We start from the raw sequence: 17,260 nt of genomic DNA, 5'->3' as shown, positions 1-17,260 counted from the left end.
TGTGGTGCAATTTACAGGTTTGCTATTCATACCTGTAATATATTGCCTGTCTCTGTAGATGAGAACAATTTCATCTTATCCCCCATAAAGGCTGTGGGAACTCATATAAAGAGGACAGTACAAATAATCTTTATCCATTATGATTTATTCTCTACAATACTTCATTAGAGGATAGAGTTCAATTATTTACACTCAGAAATTATTATATAGGTAGGAGGCAACCAAGTGTAATATAAAGAATTGGTCTGACGTCTCTGCACTGTAGGTCAAAAGAGGTCTCCTGCTTTAAGGAAATAAATTAACCAAAAAAACCCCCAACAAAACAACATGTAGTTTCTGAATACAAACAGAAAACAGCACTAATAGTCAGTGAAGACTGCAGAGGTTTGTTAATGTACTATGAAAACAAATTATTCTGTGCAAAGGTTAAAATGAACTCTTAGATTTCCTTACAGATTTTTTTGTTCTGATAAATTGTAGATATGTGATATTTTGACCATATAACATTCCCAAACCGAAATGGCTTCAGTTGAGATTGACTGTTGAACAACATGAAAAAAAAATTAAGAACCTCACAGTGGAAACATTTCAACACTGACAGACTCCAGTGATCAAAGACATTCTCCTGTAGTTACCATAAAACAAAGACATTTCATCATTGCAGTGAGATTATTTATCAGTCGTGGTTGTCATGAGAATAAGCCCTTCTAGACCAAAAGGCACTTGCTTCTAAGGATGAGTTAATCCAGATCAAACCAGGTAACAGTTGCTTTGAGGAGTAGTTCTAACCAGCTGTCCCAGCCAAGCAAACACAGAGAAAATCTCACATCAATAGGCCACTGATTTTGGTTGTCTCCATCTTGAGGAAATTCAAACTGCAGTTTGTGCCCACTTCACCTCTTTCATCCTTATGCATAGCTGCCATGTAATGATCTAGAAACGGGATTATTTCCTGAGACCACCTGTCCTTGTCACACCTTTCTCTGAGCTGACTTAGCTACTGACACAGTTCTCAACTGATTTTATAGCTGGACCCTTATGGGACTAAAGCTGAGAGGGCCTGTTCCTTAGGCAGCAGACCAGTGTTTCTGATCTGCCAGCTTCTCACTGCAACAAGACAAGAACACAGTACATATTTAGAGGCATTTATGTTTTGTTTGTGTTTTTTTAAACAGACTGAGTGGGGAAATAGAAGTGGGAGAGGACAAGACTTCCCCAGTCCCAAACCACCTGTCCCACTTCAGGCTTAAACCAACTAAGTTACTCAATCCTAAAATTCTGTTCTTTAAAAAAATGACAACTAACCCTCCCCACCCCACCCTTTAGTCATCCCCTAGTCAAAGAAACTGAAATCAGGAAAACACTATACACTGTTGAAGACACAGAACAGGGCAAACACCTGAAAAAGAAACAGTATAGTTGAAAAGCCTGGCACTGTATGCCTGCATGACCAGTCTCACCGAGCGTGCTCAGGGGTGAAGTTTTAGCACCATTTTTTTGCCTTTTTTTTTAAACCTTTTAGAAATTAAATTCTAACATAGAACACTTGAACAGTAATGAGTGTAGCCCTATGTATCATACTGTTTGACAGCTGAAAGGTGAGTGGTATGCCTGGAGCTGACCCCACCCTCCCCCATCACTGCACGGCACCTGGGGGAGCAACTACAAACTGAGACTCATTTCTTCTCAGCAGCAGAAGTCATGAAACAATCTTTTCATCTTCAATTCTTTCCAACAACATCACAAGGGAAAAGTGGCAATGTGTAGGAATGACCCAATACAGAAGGAGAGCTGGGTCAATATTGCACCGTTATCCAGAGGAATCCCCCTCACATCTCTCTCCTCCATACACCAACACGAAGCAAAATGGCACAAGTTGTGCCTTGCTTCCTTAGGACCAGGAGCAGCACACTGCAGTTCTCAGCTTCCTACCAGCCCTATTCCCTGCCACACCACAGCATAATTTCAGGCTTCAGACACCAGCCAATTACAACACACGGGCAGGCTCAGAAGATGTGTGCAACCAAACAGCCATGACTCTGCTATGCACTCGTGTTCTCTTCCCCAATCATTACTGACCCTCCAGAAGCTTGGAAAACCAAGCAACCTACCAACCAACCCCACCCCAAACTGCATTCTGAAATCCAGTTCTCTCACTGAAAGAGTGCCATAATTTAGAGTTTATGACATCCCTCAATGATGCTGCAGAATAACAACTGATAACTTCCTTTCAGAAAAGAGTATATTCCTTGTGATCATCAGCCACCATGGGAGAAGAAATACAGAATGCACACGAGTTTCATGCCATTTGGGTAATACAGATTTCCCCACTCACTGCCTGCATGTGGCAATGACTAAGCTGAGTAAGATAAATCTTACCAGCAAAACAGAACAGCACCATTCCATAGGCCTGGAATAAACTGGAACACCCACAGCCCCTAAGATCAGCAGTCATACCGGCCAAAGTGGCTGCTCTATCAAAAGGAAGGCCCCCAAGACTGTTAGCTTAAATTAAAACAAATCTCAGTCACTGGTCTCACTTGTACAACTACAGCCAATGCTCTGCAAAACCCTCCCCAGCCTAATCCTATCTCTTACAAATATTTGGAAACAAAATTTGGTCAAAACAAAAACTGTCCAGGGACACTCGAGGATCCTTTCCTCTGTGTACACAGCACGTGCCATGTCGCTCTTACAGGCAAAACACCATTGTATTTCATAGCAGGCTTCATCACCAAGAATCCAACCTACTAAGGATCTGAGCCTTAAAGCCTTCAAGGGTTTATTTAAATAATGGATTAATTTTTCACATATGTTCTGTCCATGAGGATGGGGTGCTATCCAGGTGTTCAACCCTCCCCAATATCATGATGTCCGCCTGTGATGCGTGGGGACTGCAATCAGCTCTCAGTACACAACAGATACCAGAGGTTAAAAAAAAAATTAAAAAGAACCTAAAAAATGTTTTGTTGGACTCCGTTGCCCAGGCTGCCAGGGGAATGCTCCTACTTGATCTGGGGGGCTTCCATAACAAAGAGCTCCAGTTTCCAGAGCGTCAGTAACACCCAGGAACAGATCGGTCCGAAGCAGCACTTTCACTCCTAAAGGTCTTCTGCACCTGACGACAGTTCGTAGGCATGGAGCCCCAATCCAACTGAACCCCCGCTGGGAGGGAAGGCTGAGATAAGGCTTGGGCCCCTGAAGTCCTGTGACGCTCTCCCCCTCCCCCCAGGTCAGTGGGAAGGCAGACTTGGCAACGGAAGCTAGCATCATAAAATGGTGCAGTAATAGAAGTAACTGGACCAGGAAGAGGAGGCGTCTGCCCCGATGATGTCATAGCCGTTGGCAGCAACTGGGGAGTGGGACTGGTCATGCAGCCGTGTGTCAGGAGTAATGATTGTAGAGGGGGGGGGCATGAAGGGTGCCATTCTGGAAGCAATGCTGGCGGGAGGCCATGTACTCTGCATAACTGATTGTCACCTTCTCACTGCGGTACCTGCGGGAACAGGCAGAAACACAATGTCAGCCCGAGCAGCGTGGGGCCTCGCATCCGCGCTCCCCCGACGAGGGCAGGAATGGTGGATCTGACTCCATCTTCTCAGAAGGCTCATTTATTATTTTATAGTACTATATTATATTAAAGAATGCTATACTAAACTATACTAAAGAATACAGAAAGGATACAGACAGAATGCTAAAAAGATAATAATGAAAACTCGTGACTCTTTCCAGAGTCTTGACACAGCTACTGAACTAATATTTGGCTCATCTGTCTTCAGAAGGTTTGTATTCAAATCATATTCCCACTGCTGGATATCAATCCCACTACAGGTTAGTTTGTTAAGTCAAATAATGAGGTGGGCAACATAAAAGACAGATGTTATTGTCAGCCTGCAAATACACAAAACCGGTTAAAATGCCTAAAAGCTTGGCACTGATTGGCCAATGAGTCAAAACAACTCCCAGCAGAATCCAATGGAACAATCACCTGTGGGTAAACAATCTCCAAACACATTCCAAAGGAGCAAAACAGAGGAGAAGCAAATGAGATAAGAATTGTTTTCCTTTCTCTCTGAGGCTTCTCAGCTTCCCAGGAGAAAAATCCTGGGCGAAGGGATTTTTCAGAAAATGTGAAAATGCAGGGACTCGACATAAAACATTCACCCAGCTCACAGCCAGTGATGACCAAGAGGAACTCACTGGTATGAATAACCTATGTGAGCTTGAATTAGCTCCAGGGTCCTGAAAGATGAGTCCTAATCAAGGTGATAATAATTAAAGGGATGCCTGAAGTAGCACACAGGAAATAAATGATTGGTTTGTATTCTTTTTTATCTACAAATTGCATGAAAAATTGCTGGAAGAAACTACAGTGACTAAATAATCAGTATTTCAGTATTGTTTACTTTTGTGGTTATCTCCACATTTGAAAAGGTAGTGAAAGAAATGGAGAGGTGGGTAAAGAGAGGTTTATTACAGCACATAAATGACTTGGTCCATGCTGCACAATCAGAATTCACAAAATGTGAAGTTCCTTTGGAGAGACTGGAGTTTTCCAAGTTCTTCTAAAGGACATTAGACAACAGCCAGCTACAAAGTGGTTGTGAGTTGCACTAAGATCACATGATTCTCATGTGAAATTTTAATGAAAACCTTCATCCTGTCACCTCCTGTTAAAGAAAACCCTGCACACTCACCTCATTTCTCTAGAGGTAAAGAATGACCTGATAATTTAGTGTTTCTATAGAAAACCAGAAAGTCCCAATTTTTACTAACATAAAGGGGGCAGAAACCAATAGGACAGCTGGGGGTATAGAAAAGCAAGCAAATTCTGAAAACCAGCCAAATTTGAGTGTGGTTTGGTTTCAAGACAGGTGTCACCTCCTAATAGCTACAGCATTCACAGATGAGCACACTGAGAAAAGGAAGTTCATTGAAAAGATGCCAAAAAAATCAACCTTTTAAACTCTCAAAGGCTCTGCTTCTGATCTTTCACATATATGGTAATATTAAAACCAGTGACACTTAGAGAAATGCCAACTTTGATCCTGCATGGGCCAAATCATTGTGCTTAATTCCATGTGCATTACATGCCTAACACGTGGCATTTGTGATTTGGTCTTTCACACTACATCTCCTCTGAAAGAGGCATAAAGACTTACATCAAGCACAAATATTTAGAATCACCCAGAAAACACTATAACGTAAAATCAAAAGACAACAAATATATCTGCTTACCTGGTAAGTTTAATTGTTTTCCTAAAATCATTGGTAATGGGAGCCTTAAAGCCACCTTTCCTGAGTAAGGAGTCTATGGTCTGGATCTGATCCCAGTCTATTGAAAAATAGAAGCAAGGCAAATTTTTCAATATAAAAAATATTTCAAAACCACAAGAGATGCATTAAAAGGACTCTACAAAAACAAACAACTAAACAGGAAACTCTGAGCTTTAGAAATCCTAGTGTTGAACTGGACATACATGGCCTGATGCATGCATCATCTGTACATGCCTACCCCTTTAAACTCATACTGGAGCTGGTCTATGAAAGAGCAATTCCATTTTCCATTCCATGTCTTCTTATAAAGGTCTGTGCCTTGCTACTGTTGCAGGGACCCCAAATTTTTTCATCAAGTGCCACTTAGCTCCCTTGAAAAGAAGATAATACTGATTTCTTTACAGAGACAAATTGGGATTGATGCTCTAGTGATAGCACAGTGCACTGCTAGGTGAGAGATCAGAGTTCAAGTTCCTACCTTAGTCTTTTGCCCCAGAGCCAGGAGGATGCGACCACTCCACTCTGCTAGGTGGAGGAAAGGAGGAGGCAATATTTTGAGCAGTTACCATGGTGACCACTACTCTATTTGAGTGGGAAGTGTGCTCCAGAGGGGCTGTGTTTCTAGCCCTCCTCTGGAGGATGCTACTTTAGCAAGAATGAGGAGGAAAGTGACTCTCCTGTTGGTGCTGTGCAGCGTGCAGTTATCCTAGTTGGTGGGAGAAACATAGAAGAGGAAAGATGCAATGCTGAATGAAGCTGGAAGATCCATACTTTGAGATCCTCTGTTTCTTCAGCCCTAAAACATTCTGGCACTAAAATACAGCTGTGCAAAGATATGGGATGAGACACAGGCCAGATGAAAACCCAGCAGCAATTCTATCAGGTGTCAGTTGTCCAGATTAAGCCTGGTGGTTCCATGGCACCACTGTGAGGACAGCATTGTATTCCAAGCCCCAAATTGACAGATTGTTACCCAATTCTGTGACACAATGTATTGACATGTTTGGCTGCCATCTCAAACCCACCTTGTTCCTTAGCAACCTCAGGTAAATACGTTGCTGTGCGTTTGACACCTTTCTCATTGATGAACTCTATTCTGATCCCATGGATTCCAACCTATAATTGGAAATGAACAGCCAGATAAGAGGTGTTTGCTAGCACTGAGCCCATGACTCAGTTGTCATTCCCACAACACTGTGCATCTCTCTCTCTGCACAGCTTGGCTTTGGCCTGGGTAAGGTCATTCTCTTCCCCACTCTCTGCTCTTGCCTGGCAGGTCTCACAAGCAGCTCTCAGCCATCTTTCCCAGACAAGCCTCACCAGTGGCCCTTCCAGTTCTCCTGAGCTAAGTCTTGTCAGCTTTCCATCTCTTGTGTCAGGCAAGAGAGATAAAATCTCTGCATGCAAGAATGATGCCTAAAATTACCTGACTATGAAGTCCATATATATATTCTTCTTGAATGAAATACACTTCAATGTACAAGGTCCTAAAAACCATTCATACCTTTGGTCTTAACTACTTTTTATTTCCAGTTCCTATCCACACCATCAAAATACCTCCCAGGTTTTTATACAAGTTTATACCCATTTCCTATTGGGCCAAGTCCATGAACCATTTGCATGTTTCTCTTATTCCCATTCAGATCCCCCTCAGCCAAAAGCATATTGCTGGGCCATCCTCTTCCTTCCTTCCTTCCTTCTAGCTTTTCAGCCCCATTTCTTCTATGCCCATACACCCCTGTAAGGAAGGAGATACATCACCATGTACTAACCCGAACCCGAATGGAACCAGAGAGTGATGCAGAGTTCCAAATGCACCTGTTCTCACCTCCCAGTCCAGGTAGTCACTGGCATCCTCAAAGTTAGTGAGGAGGGAGACAGAGCAGAAGAGTTTGGGCAGCTCCTCGCGGGTCAGGGGGGGAAATCGGCTGTCCTTAAGTGCACTAAAGGGAACAGAAGATACATCACCCAATACAAGCACCAAAATAAAGTGTCAGATGCTCAATTATTCCCCTTTTGATTATGCCTGCATGAAACATGCTTCTCTGCTACTGCAGAGAAAGTGATTTGCATTTCTCCCTAATCTAATGAACTGTAATACCAGTGGCAAGCTTCCTGATGCCATCCAGTGCCTACTGCAGGCTGAGAGAAATTATGTGCTACAGATGTCAAAACTGTAGGTATGCAAGATAGATTTGACAGCAGCCTTAAAATGCCAACTGCAACTCACCTTGTGCAAAGATGTTCCACCACATCCTGATACATCCCTTCACTGTAACTCTCATACACTCAGGTATAGTTCATTACGAAGCATATTACATTGAACTGTGTTGATCCAACATCAACCTAACCTTGAATCCTTACAGATCTTCAGTGAATGAACTACTTTCATATTAATTTCATAATTATTTCATTTTGGACAGTTACCTGGTTAATGTGTATTCCCTGAGTCCTGAGTGAAGATTCATGGCTGAAAAGGTCCCGATGCAGCCACGAAGCCGCTTGTCTCGCCCCGTCTTCCACGTCACAAAGAGTGGACTGAAAAGGCAAAACAAGAAAGAAACCCTCCAGCCTCCACAGATATTTGGCTGCTAAGGGGAGACAACCAGGGTATGAAGAGCCCCATGCCTTTGCTTTCTCTCCCTGCAGTAACCCCAGCAGGCAGGTTTGCTCACCTGCTATCTAGCAAGAACTACACTTCATGCCCATACCCCTCACATGCAAGCCCCAGCACTTCCCTCCTCCTTGCCAGCACACTCCATCCTGCTCAGCAGGACTCTGAAGTCCTCCATGGACACCTTCCTGGCCAGACTCTGCTGCCTTCTAATGACTGAAAGGGTTATTTGATCTGATTACCTGTCAGTATTGGCCTCACTTTGTAGCACCCACTCGTTTCCAGCATAGGTCATATAGAAATTAATAGAGATGATGCAAGTTAGTTCTTTAGACTGCCACTTCTATAAATCAGATTTGCAATAAAAGCTTTTCTTTTTTGCTTTTTAAGGAATGAAAAGAAACCCAAATTATTTTTTCTCCCTGTTATTTCCATGAGGATCTGACTTCTGGGTCCATCCCTAAGGCTCAAGCAGTTTATGTCCACATCTATTGCTTACCTTACATTTGATTTTTATTTACAAACATTTTCTCCTTTTGAACACATATCTAAACCACTACTGTTCCTACTCAAACATCACCTGGATTTCCACTTTCCTGTCTACCATGACAAATTTACAGGCACAACAGTAGATTCTCAAACTCAGCAGGCTCATTTCAAGCTGTTAAACTACACCTCCTGATTTGGCCTTAAAGAACAACAACTTCAGAATAATAGAGCTCTACAAAGAGATAAACAGGTAAAGATGACTGTGAACATTAAATACAGAAAAATTAACTTCTACAGGAATGAGTGAAATTGCAAAGAGCTGTAGAGAGGAGCACTAAAAGGACAGTGGTGGTTGCAGCTCTACAAGAATGTCCAAACATCTGCAAAATTCTGTAAGACAACTGATAATGCTGACCTAATTATAAAAACAGGATGATTGATTCTGTGCCTTGTTCAGAGAACTGAATGCAAGACATCAGTCTGTGGATTTCTACTGAACTTTAATATGATAGCATATGATTTTCTGGGATTAAAAAAACATTGACAGGAGTTTTGAACCATCAAGCCTGATTTGCCAACACAGCTCAGGCACTTACTTTCCTCAAACTCTTGAAGCTCTTGTAAGCAATGCACCTCTGCAGCAAACCTTACAAAAATACTAAGATGTTCTGTTCAGACAACAAATCCAGCATGGAGTGTGGATGATTTCTCAAACACAGCAACAAAACTTCTTAAGTCTAAGTAGTGAGAACATCATTTAAACTGTAGCAATAAATCAATGCCCAGTGAGGTTCCTCAGAGCAACAATGGAATTAAATCCATCACAGCATAAATTCATCATTCAGGATCCAGATACCAGCTGTGACCAACAGCAAAAGTACTGCCCAAAAGTGCAATTAGCCCTTGAGTGATAATTGTGGAGGACTTTGCCCACAGAGGAAGTGGAAACATCCTTCCACACCCAACAACAACCTCCTGGCTGGCTTCACCAAGACAGGGGATTTGCTTACAGGATATAATTTCCCTACATTTTCATCTATCTATTTTATGTTGAAAGAGCAAACAGAAAAAGAGTGTAAGAAAATATGTTGGAAAACTTAAAAAAAAAAGAAGACACTAAACCTAGACAGGAGATCTCTGAGAAACACAATTGTCACAAGTTCAGTGGAAATTTACCCTCATCTACTAAAAATTTTGAAAGTACTGTTCAGTCCATGTTACACTCACCCCAAAGAGAAAAGGCAAGGGAGAACATAAAAACCATCACACAGAGAATACAAATCTAAGTAAATTCCCCTTCAATTCAAATTGCAGGTTCACATTTTCAATTTATCTCTTTCCCCTTCCAAAGGGAAAAAAAATCCCAGAACCCATCTTTCCACTGAGCTGCAGCACAGCTTTATGCATCTATAATAGAAGAGATATTATCAGAAGGGAGAGGATAATTGCATTCAGAAGGCTGTATATTTTAAAATACCTTAAAGCACATTTAAAACCATTTTTCATTGTGGTCAGAACAACTGAGGCATAAGAAAAAGATATGATTCTGTACACACAGATAAAATTTCACTATTTTCACTGCAGAGAAGATGATGTTTCTGTCTCTGAAGAATAAATGCACTCAGCAAATTGCAGGTGCAGCTGACAATAAGGCCATTGTTCCAGAGCCCCTCCTTGAAAAGTGTTATTTCCCAGATGTACTGAGAAAAGTCACAACAATCTTTTGTCCATGTTCACCCAAGAGCATTTACTGGTACTTTGCAGCCATATCCTCAGCAGATTTTGTCAACTGTTCCTTCCCCAGCCACAACATCCCACTTTATATATGTTTGATGAGGGTTTTTAGGCTGAGAGGAACTAAAACTAACAGCAACTAAAAATTAGCTTCATCAGTTGCAACTACAAAGGGAATTTTAAAGTAGAAAAATACAGTTTGCTTGAATCAGGCTTTAGTTTGTGCTAGGGAAAAACCTGTTATAGACAGATCTTATGATGCAAGTATTATTTGTCTTGTATGGCAACTAGAAACTTCCATAGTATAGTTCTAGCACCAGTTTGTAATACCTACTATTAAAAAATCAGACTGAAATACAAAAGTGGAAAAAGTAACCAATCAACTACTTTCATAGGTTCCAAATTGTAATTACTTGCAGTGACATGAATAGTAAAGGGGATATTTCCTTCCTTTGCCAAGTTAATTCAGACATAACTACAAGGCTTGCAATGCCACCATCTCTCCACTGATCTGTGACCATCACTGCTAACACTGGAATAAGGGAACTTCACTTCAGGTGTCTACCAGCTCCATAATTCCCATGGATATGTCCATGTGCATATCCCCCCAGGCTGGTGACTGAAATTCATGTGGTTTTCAATCCATAACCCTGTAACTTGCATTTATTACACTGGTCATGCCAAATCCTGACCTTCACACCTGCTTTTAGCTTGACTTTAAAGTTCAGCAGTTTAAAAACCACTGTGCCTCTTTCTATTCAATCAACACTCTTGTCTCTGCCTGTCCAAAGACACTCCTGGTATAAACCTTTGTTTTGTCCAAAGATCTCTTATATTGACATTAATTATGTCACAAAAGGCCACAATGCAAATTATTTCTGTATTTTCACTTTGCTTACTCTTGTATTTGATAACATTTGGCTTAAAGTTCATTACTAGACTATCTCAAGTGGGGCAGTTCTTCCTTGTGTGCTGCTCTCCAAGAGAGCAAACCCCATGCTTTTCCCTGGGGCACATCAATTTCCTGGGAGCAGAATAAATGCTGAAACACAAGAAAATCCAGGTAAGCATTTGCTGACAGAGGAAGAGAAGGGAAGGGCTGGTTATGCTTTGTTGGTGTGCTGATCTAAAAGACTTGTAATCATGAGCACTGAAATAACCAGTGAACAATTTTTAACTTTTCAAATCTGGGCATAAAATTCAACCAGCTGTTATTCCCCAGAGGACATCCTTTTTGATACTAGTCAACAGAAAAAGCAACAAAATCCAGCCAGAAATCTCCTCTGACACCAAAAGAATGCAGCTTTATAAAACCATCTCTTACCGGCTTAAGAGAGCAACAGCAAATAACCCTTTGCACCCTGAGTGACAAACAACAGCAGACTGACACCAAATGCTCTAAAGGGAGCCCACCCAGTGTGGGTATCAATACCAGAAATATTGGGGAGTCCCTGGAACTGTTTGATATCCCAGTGCAGAGCATTTCTGTGTCCATTGGGATTTACAGTATCAAAGAGCTTACTCTGCGGCAGCATTCAGAACATGTATCCAGAATCCAGCTGGAATAATCACTGCAAGGAAGCACAACCTACATCCACCCCGACAGCAGAAAGGTGGGCAGACACCCAGTACACAGAAAGGAAGTCCTTGACCTGTTTAAGCCATTGTTCTTTACATCAATTTAAAATTCATTAGCTTAAATTAAGGATGTCAGCAACTTTTTATTTTATCTATTGTTCTGGAGGAGGCCCCGGAGGAGTGTCAGGAGGTCCATCTGTCACTGATCTTTCCCATATAATTCTTTTAACAAACATTTTAACAACATTAACATTTCCACACCTACACAGTCAACCTTCAGACAAACATTAGTTAAATCTCACCAAAGTGAAATAGCTTCATAAATCCTTCTCCTCACTTCTGCTCATACACATCTCCTTTCCTCCTAACCTTGGTACCGTCCTTGAAAGTTAACTCTCTTGGCAGTGCTGCCCTCATGGTTGGACTCAAAGGTTTTTCCAAACTAAATGATTCTAGGATTTCTCCCCACATTGCCAGCTAGTGCTATCTCCCTAACACATCTTCTATAACTGGTAATTTTTAGATTCCCCTCCCTGCTAAACCCATTCACTTGGACAGCTGAAAACTTCCTTGAGTGTCCTTGCCCAACCCTCACCAGCCCAACATTTGTTTCAGGATGAGCTGGAAACTTGTTCCAACTTCAACTTCCTACTTTATTCCCTTTCTGTTTGCTTTGCAGAAGGAAGTCTTTTCCCCTCTCCAAGTCAGTGTCCCACATTAAAAGCTGGAGCTTCTTCAAATTAATGACATTATTTAACTGATTTTTTAGTACAGTTTTGTAGTGGCACTACTCAGTTAATTTTTCACAGAGGAATCTACTTAGGAGGGGGCAAACTTTACCAGAACATTTCCATGAAGTGAGTTTGCACTCCTCCACAAAGAACACAGTGCCTCATGAACACACCAGACTGTGAGCTGAAGAAGCACCACACCTCTTCACACTTGGCCTAGCTCTTTCTGTAGAGCTCAGCTCTTTCTGTCTTGAAGGACACTCTTGAAAGCTCACTCACCTCCACCAACAAACAGCTTTTCAACCTTTTGTGCACTTACAGTGCATCCTTTTGATCCCAGCAGACAAAGCAAGGAGCAGAGTCCTCCCCTTTCTCCCTGCACACCACTCTTCCCACTCCCCAAAGGAAACCCTTCACCCTTCCCCAGCCACACCCCAGCTCTGGAAGCTCTGCTCCCCCACAGGGCTGTACTCACTAGGGGTCATTGGTAAATCGAGGAAGCCGTGGCTGAGGGAACCCGTAGAGATGACAGTAGAGGACATCAAAGCAGTAGCAGCACATCTCTGCTGTCACCACCAGGTTCTTGGTGCTGTTGGCAGTTCCATTGGGCCGAGTAAGTGGGCTCAGAGCTCCTGAAGTGGGATTCATTCGAGTAATTGGGGAATTTCCTGGGCCCAAAGTCAAGTCAGATACGTTCTCCCTTCCATTATTCCCATCTGTGTGCTGGTGGTTCTGAAGAGGACCTGAACTGGAGCTTGGTGCAGTTGTGGTCTGATTCCCATGACTGTGCGTTCCACTCCCAGACAATTTGGGCTTCTTCACCCCACAACAGCCAGCTGCCAGCTTGGGCTCAAGTGGAGGAACACAGCGTCTTTTTCCCATCCTGCTTCAAAACTCGCTGCCTGGAGCACTGCAGAACCCTGGCATGGAGGGGTGGGGGGTGAGGAAAAGCATTACACAAAGAGTTACAGGTGAAAAACCAACAGCTGCTTCCTTGCTTCTGCTGCAAACAGGGGAAGAAAACCCTCCAAAGCATGGGACCAAGCACAGCAGTAAAGGCAGCTCAGCAGAATGGGTGTTCTCACACATGGATTGGGAGAGTATGGGTACAACCTGCATGCAATCACACTTTCCAAGGTATTGAATACTTTAATGGGTGGCTCATCACAAAAAACTGTCACCAGACTTCCCATAAAAAGAACAAAACTGTGGGAAACAGAAGGAAAAAAGACTTGGGACTACAAATAGACCCTGTCCACTACTTTTCCTGCTCACCCATTCCTCCTCAGTCAATGCCTGCACCGGTGGCAAAAAAGTGCATTTCCCTTCCCTGTTCCTGAGAGAGAGTGCCAGCAGCCCAAAATGACACCTTTGGGGCTGGACTCCCAGGGGTGTTGCCCTTGATTTAGCACTGGCAACATCAAAGAAGAGCTAAAAGCACTAAAACCACCATTTTCTAAACTACAGACTATTTTCCAGACCACAGACTGGAATCTGTGTTTACTTTCTGGGACTGGGTGAATGAATACAGCTCCCAAATAAACATGCAGGGGGTACAAGCAAGACGTGCACGACAGGAAGAGCTGAAGCCAGCACAGAAAGTGATAATAGCAGGAAACAGGCATGGTATAAAAACCCCAACAACCCAGAGCAGTGTTCTGCCTGCAAAGATGAGAATATTAGCTCATGCAGCACAAGAAGGGGCGGAACAAACACAGGGAGGAAAGGCTGTACAGACAGAGATGAACAAACATGATAGGCAAGGATTACAGGTCAGTGGCAGGAGCTTAAACACCAACATCACCGTGAGATCTGAATATACAGGGGAGAGGAAACCAGGCCATCAAACGGGGCTCAAAGCACGGGCACGTGAGCCACAGGGAACACCACGGGGGACTGAAGCCACACTCGGCTCTCAGCAGCACCAGGGAACTACTGTGACCACCAGAGCAGCCCTCCAATCCTCCCAAGCTGAGAGCACAAACAGTGCTGGGGGGCGAGGGATGACACGCACTGAAATTCAGGTTGTGACAACTCCCTCCCTCCTCTGCACATGCAAAGACGTAAACTTTGTTCGTGAAGTTTCATCGGTCACAGCAGGAGCCACAGGACTCTGAACTGAACCAGAACTGATGGGAAGGGTGTTGAGAGGTGCACCTCGCATGCCCGCAGTGCTTGCTCTGCTTAGGAATCCTCCACCTCGAGGTTTTAGAAGGACCATAAGGAACAATTTACATGGCCGAAAGAAAATTATAATCTTTTCTTTGAGCTCTACTTTTGCAATAATAATAAAATTTTAAAAAACAAAACAAAAAAGGAAGGAAACCAGGCAGAAGAAAAGCATAACTTTGCCAAAGCGACCGTGTAAATTCTTCACTGCCTATTAAAAGTAACCCGGTCTGGCTCTTTGAGGTTCCTGAGCCTTATGAGCCTTCCCCAGTTACCACTGACGGCTCAGCTGCATTGGGGAAGATAAATCATTATTTATTTATCTGGAAGCACAACACTTGATTCAAGATCGGAGACGTGGCAGGGGCAGGGGGGAGCTTCCCTCTCTTCTCCCCTCCTCTGCAGCAGGGGCCTAACAAAGGCGGCCGCTCGGCTCCAGCCCCGCTTCCCGGGAGCGCCCCGCGGGCGGGCGGCCGGGGGCACACCGGGGCACCGCGGCGGCGGGACGAGCCCCGGGCCGCCGCACACAAACTTTGCGGGCTGTTCGGGGGGGTCCCGCAGCGCCGCCGGGCCCGGCCCGGGGAGACCCCGGGGACCCCCCGTGCCCCCGGCCCGACCCCCCCGAGCGGCCCCGGGGCCGCCAGGGGGCGCCGCGGAGCGGGACCCCCCTGCGGCCTCCCCCAGCCCGGGGCGGGCGGGCGCACGGCGGGGCCCCCTCCACCCGCGCCTCCCTCACACCCCCGGGGGGGTCACCCACCTCCTGCACCCGTCCCGGCTTCTCCTCCGCCTCAGCCCCGCCGCCGCCGCTGCTGCCCCGCAGCCTTCTGCCGCCTCATGGGGCCATGGGCCTGGGCGAGGCTCCCCGGAGAAGCGGGCCCGGCGGGCGGGGGAGCGGGCAGGGCCCGCCGCGGCCGGGGCTTCCCGGGGCGGCCGGAGGACCGGAGCGAGGCCGCGGGCAGGTCCGCCGCTATCCCGGCAGCCTCCTCCTCCTCCTCCTCCTCCTCCCGGCCGTGAGGTAATGAGGGACGGACACTCATAGTCCGCCAGCCTCCCGGCGGCGCCAACACAGCCAAGGCCCCAGGGCGGGCGCTCTGCCCCACGCAGAAACCATAGAGACGCGCACTTCCGCGCCCTCCCCGTCACGTGAGCAGCCCACGTGCGGGGACAAACAGTTCCGGGGGCGGGTACGTCACTCGGCAGCAGCGCCGCGCTGCCATTGGCCAGCGGGGGCGATGACGACATTAGGGGAGGAGCGCGAGGCAGGGAGCGTCCATTGCGCGGCTGGAAGCGGGGGAGTCTCTGCACCCCTCGGTGCCCGCAGCGTTGGTGCGGCCCGGCGCGCTGAGGGTGGGCACTGTGAGGGCGGCCGGGCCTGAGCGCTGAGGGAGCTCCGGCCCCGGGACGGCTTTAATTGTAGCCCCGTGTAACGGATTTAATTATAGCCGTGTGTAACGGATTTAGGGCAGGAGCTAAGACAGCACAACGGTACCAGCACAGAGATTACTCTTTTAGTGTTTCCAACCGCCATCGGGGCACCCAGATCCTTCCGCCTCCGCCCTTCTTCACAATAAAAAACCAAAGTAGAGAAGTAGTTACCAAAGTAGAGAAGTAGTTACTTCGTCAAGGGTTTAGGGACAGCTTGTAGAAATAGAGGCTCTGCATTCCACCCTGAGGGAATTCTCTGGCAGTGCACAGTTTGGAGTCACTCGGTGGGGAGCACAAGGGTTGGGTTGTTGTGGCTGTATGAGGTACATAAGGGATGGGATAGAGAAAACCACAGCACCCATTCCTGAATCCCTTCTGACAACACCGGTGAAACACCTGGGCACGATGAAGAGCAAACTTTGCATAGCCCAGAGTACCCACACTGTACATCCAACCCCAAGAGACAAACTGGCTGAACCCTTTCAAGACTGCAAAATGGAATATATATACCACTTCTGATCAAAGCTTAAGCAATAAAAAGGAGGCATAAAAATGTGAGCTGGAGAAATCTGGTTGAATGTCAGTGGATCTTACTGTCTCCTATAGAATAGAATCACAGAATGGTTTGGTAGGAAAGGACCTTCAAGCTTGTTTTGTTCCACCCACTCCTGTGGGCTGGGACACCTTCTACAGTTTCTACCTCCTGGCCCTCAACATTATGTAATCTACACAGTTTGCACAGCACTGTAATTATTGTCATTCTAAGATAATGGAACAGGATCATCCTTTTATGTCTAGATGGCAGCCCGAAATAGAAACTTAGGAAAACTAAGGTTACAAAGAATCGGGTGAGAATATCCAGAATAGATCAAGAGGGAGTTCCTAACTTCTGCAGCGTTTAACAGAATCCTTCCCTCCCTTCTTCCCCCCACATACCTCACTCTGCTGGTAATGCCTTGGATTGCACATCAAACCCCTTTGCCAAGATATGAAACAGTTTCCAACCTAATAAAGTCCAGTTCATAATCACCACAGAGCTTCTTGGGGAGTCCTTAGGAACCTGGGAGTGTCGGTGCTGTGTTTTATTACCCTGGCAACATCAAACAAATACTTCACCAGTTGTGCATGCTCTTCTGTTCCTGCAGCACAAGAAATGTGAGGTGATAGCAGCAGTTTAATTCCCACCTTTTCTGGTCTTACCTCTGCTTTTAATTTCAACATACACACATAACTTTCCTAATAT

At 45.1% G+C, this 17,260-nt stretch overlaps 1 protein-coding gene across 1 annotated transcript; it reads right to left on the bottom strand.

Moving 5' to 3' along the window:
• Positions 1-127: 127 nt before the first annotated feature.
• AMMECR1L (AMMECR1 like) lies at positions 128-15,699 on the bottom strand. The gene is made up of 7 exons (XM_054639743.2): positions 15,350-15,699; positions 12,899-13,343; positions 7,705-7,815; positions 7,106-7,220; positions 6,303-6,393; positions 5,239-5,335; positions 128-3,496 (listed from the first exon to the last, which is right to left on the bottom strand). Exons 2-7 carry the CDS (start codon positions 13,303-13,305, stop codon positions 3,385-3,387), a joined length of 933 nt encoding a protein of 310 aa, XP_054495718.1. The 5' UTR covers positions 13,306-13,343; positions 15,350-15,699; the 3' UTR covers positions 128-3,384.
• Between the last annotated feature and the right edge of the window lie 1,561 nt (positions 15,700-17,260).

This window comes from Agelaius phoeniceus, chromosome 10, assembly GCF_051311805.1.
Source record: "Agelaius phoeniceus isolate bAgePho1 chromosome 10, bAgePho1.hap1, whole genome shotgun sequence".
In the NCBI taxonomy this organism is placed as follows: Eukaryota; Metazoa; Chordata; class Aves; order Passeriformes; family Icteridae; genus Agelaius; species Agelaius phoeniceus.
This window is presented reverse-complemented; position numbering and strand designations above follow the sequence as displayed.

Coding starts and splice junctions, on each gene's coding strand:
- AMMECR1L (XM_054639743.2), bottom strand. CDS start 13,305: ATGGGAAAAAGACGCTGTGTTCCTCCACTTGAGCCCAAGCTGGCAGCT. Junction 7,221..7,704: donor AGGGAATACACATTAACCAG/GTAACTGTCCAA, acceptor TGTTCCCTTTAG/TGCACTTAAGGACAGCCGAT. Junction 5,336..6,302: donor TGAGGTTGCTAAGGAACAAG/GTGGGTTTGAGA, acceptor ATTTTTCAATAG/ACTGGGATCAGATCCAGACC.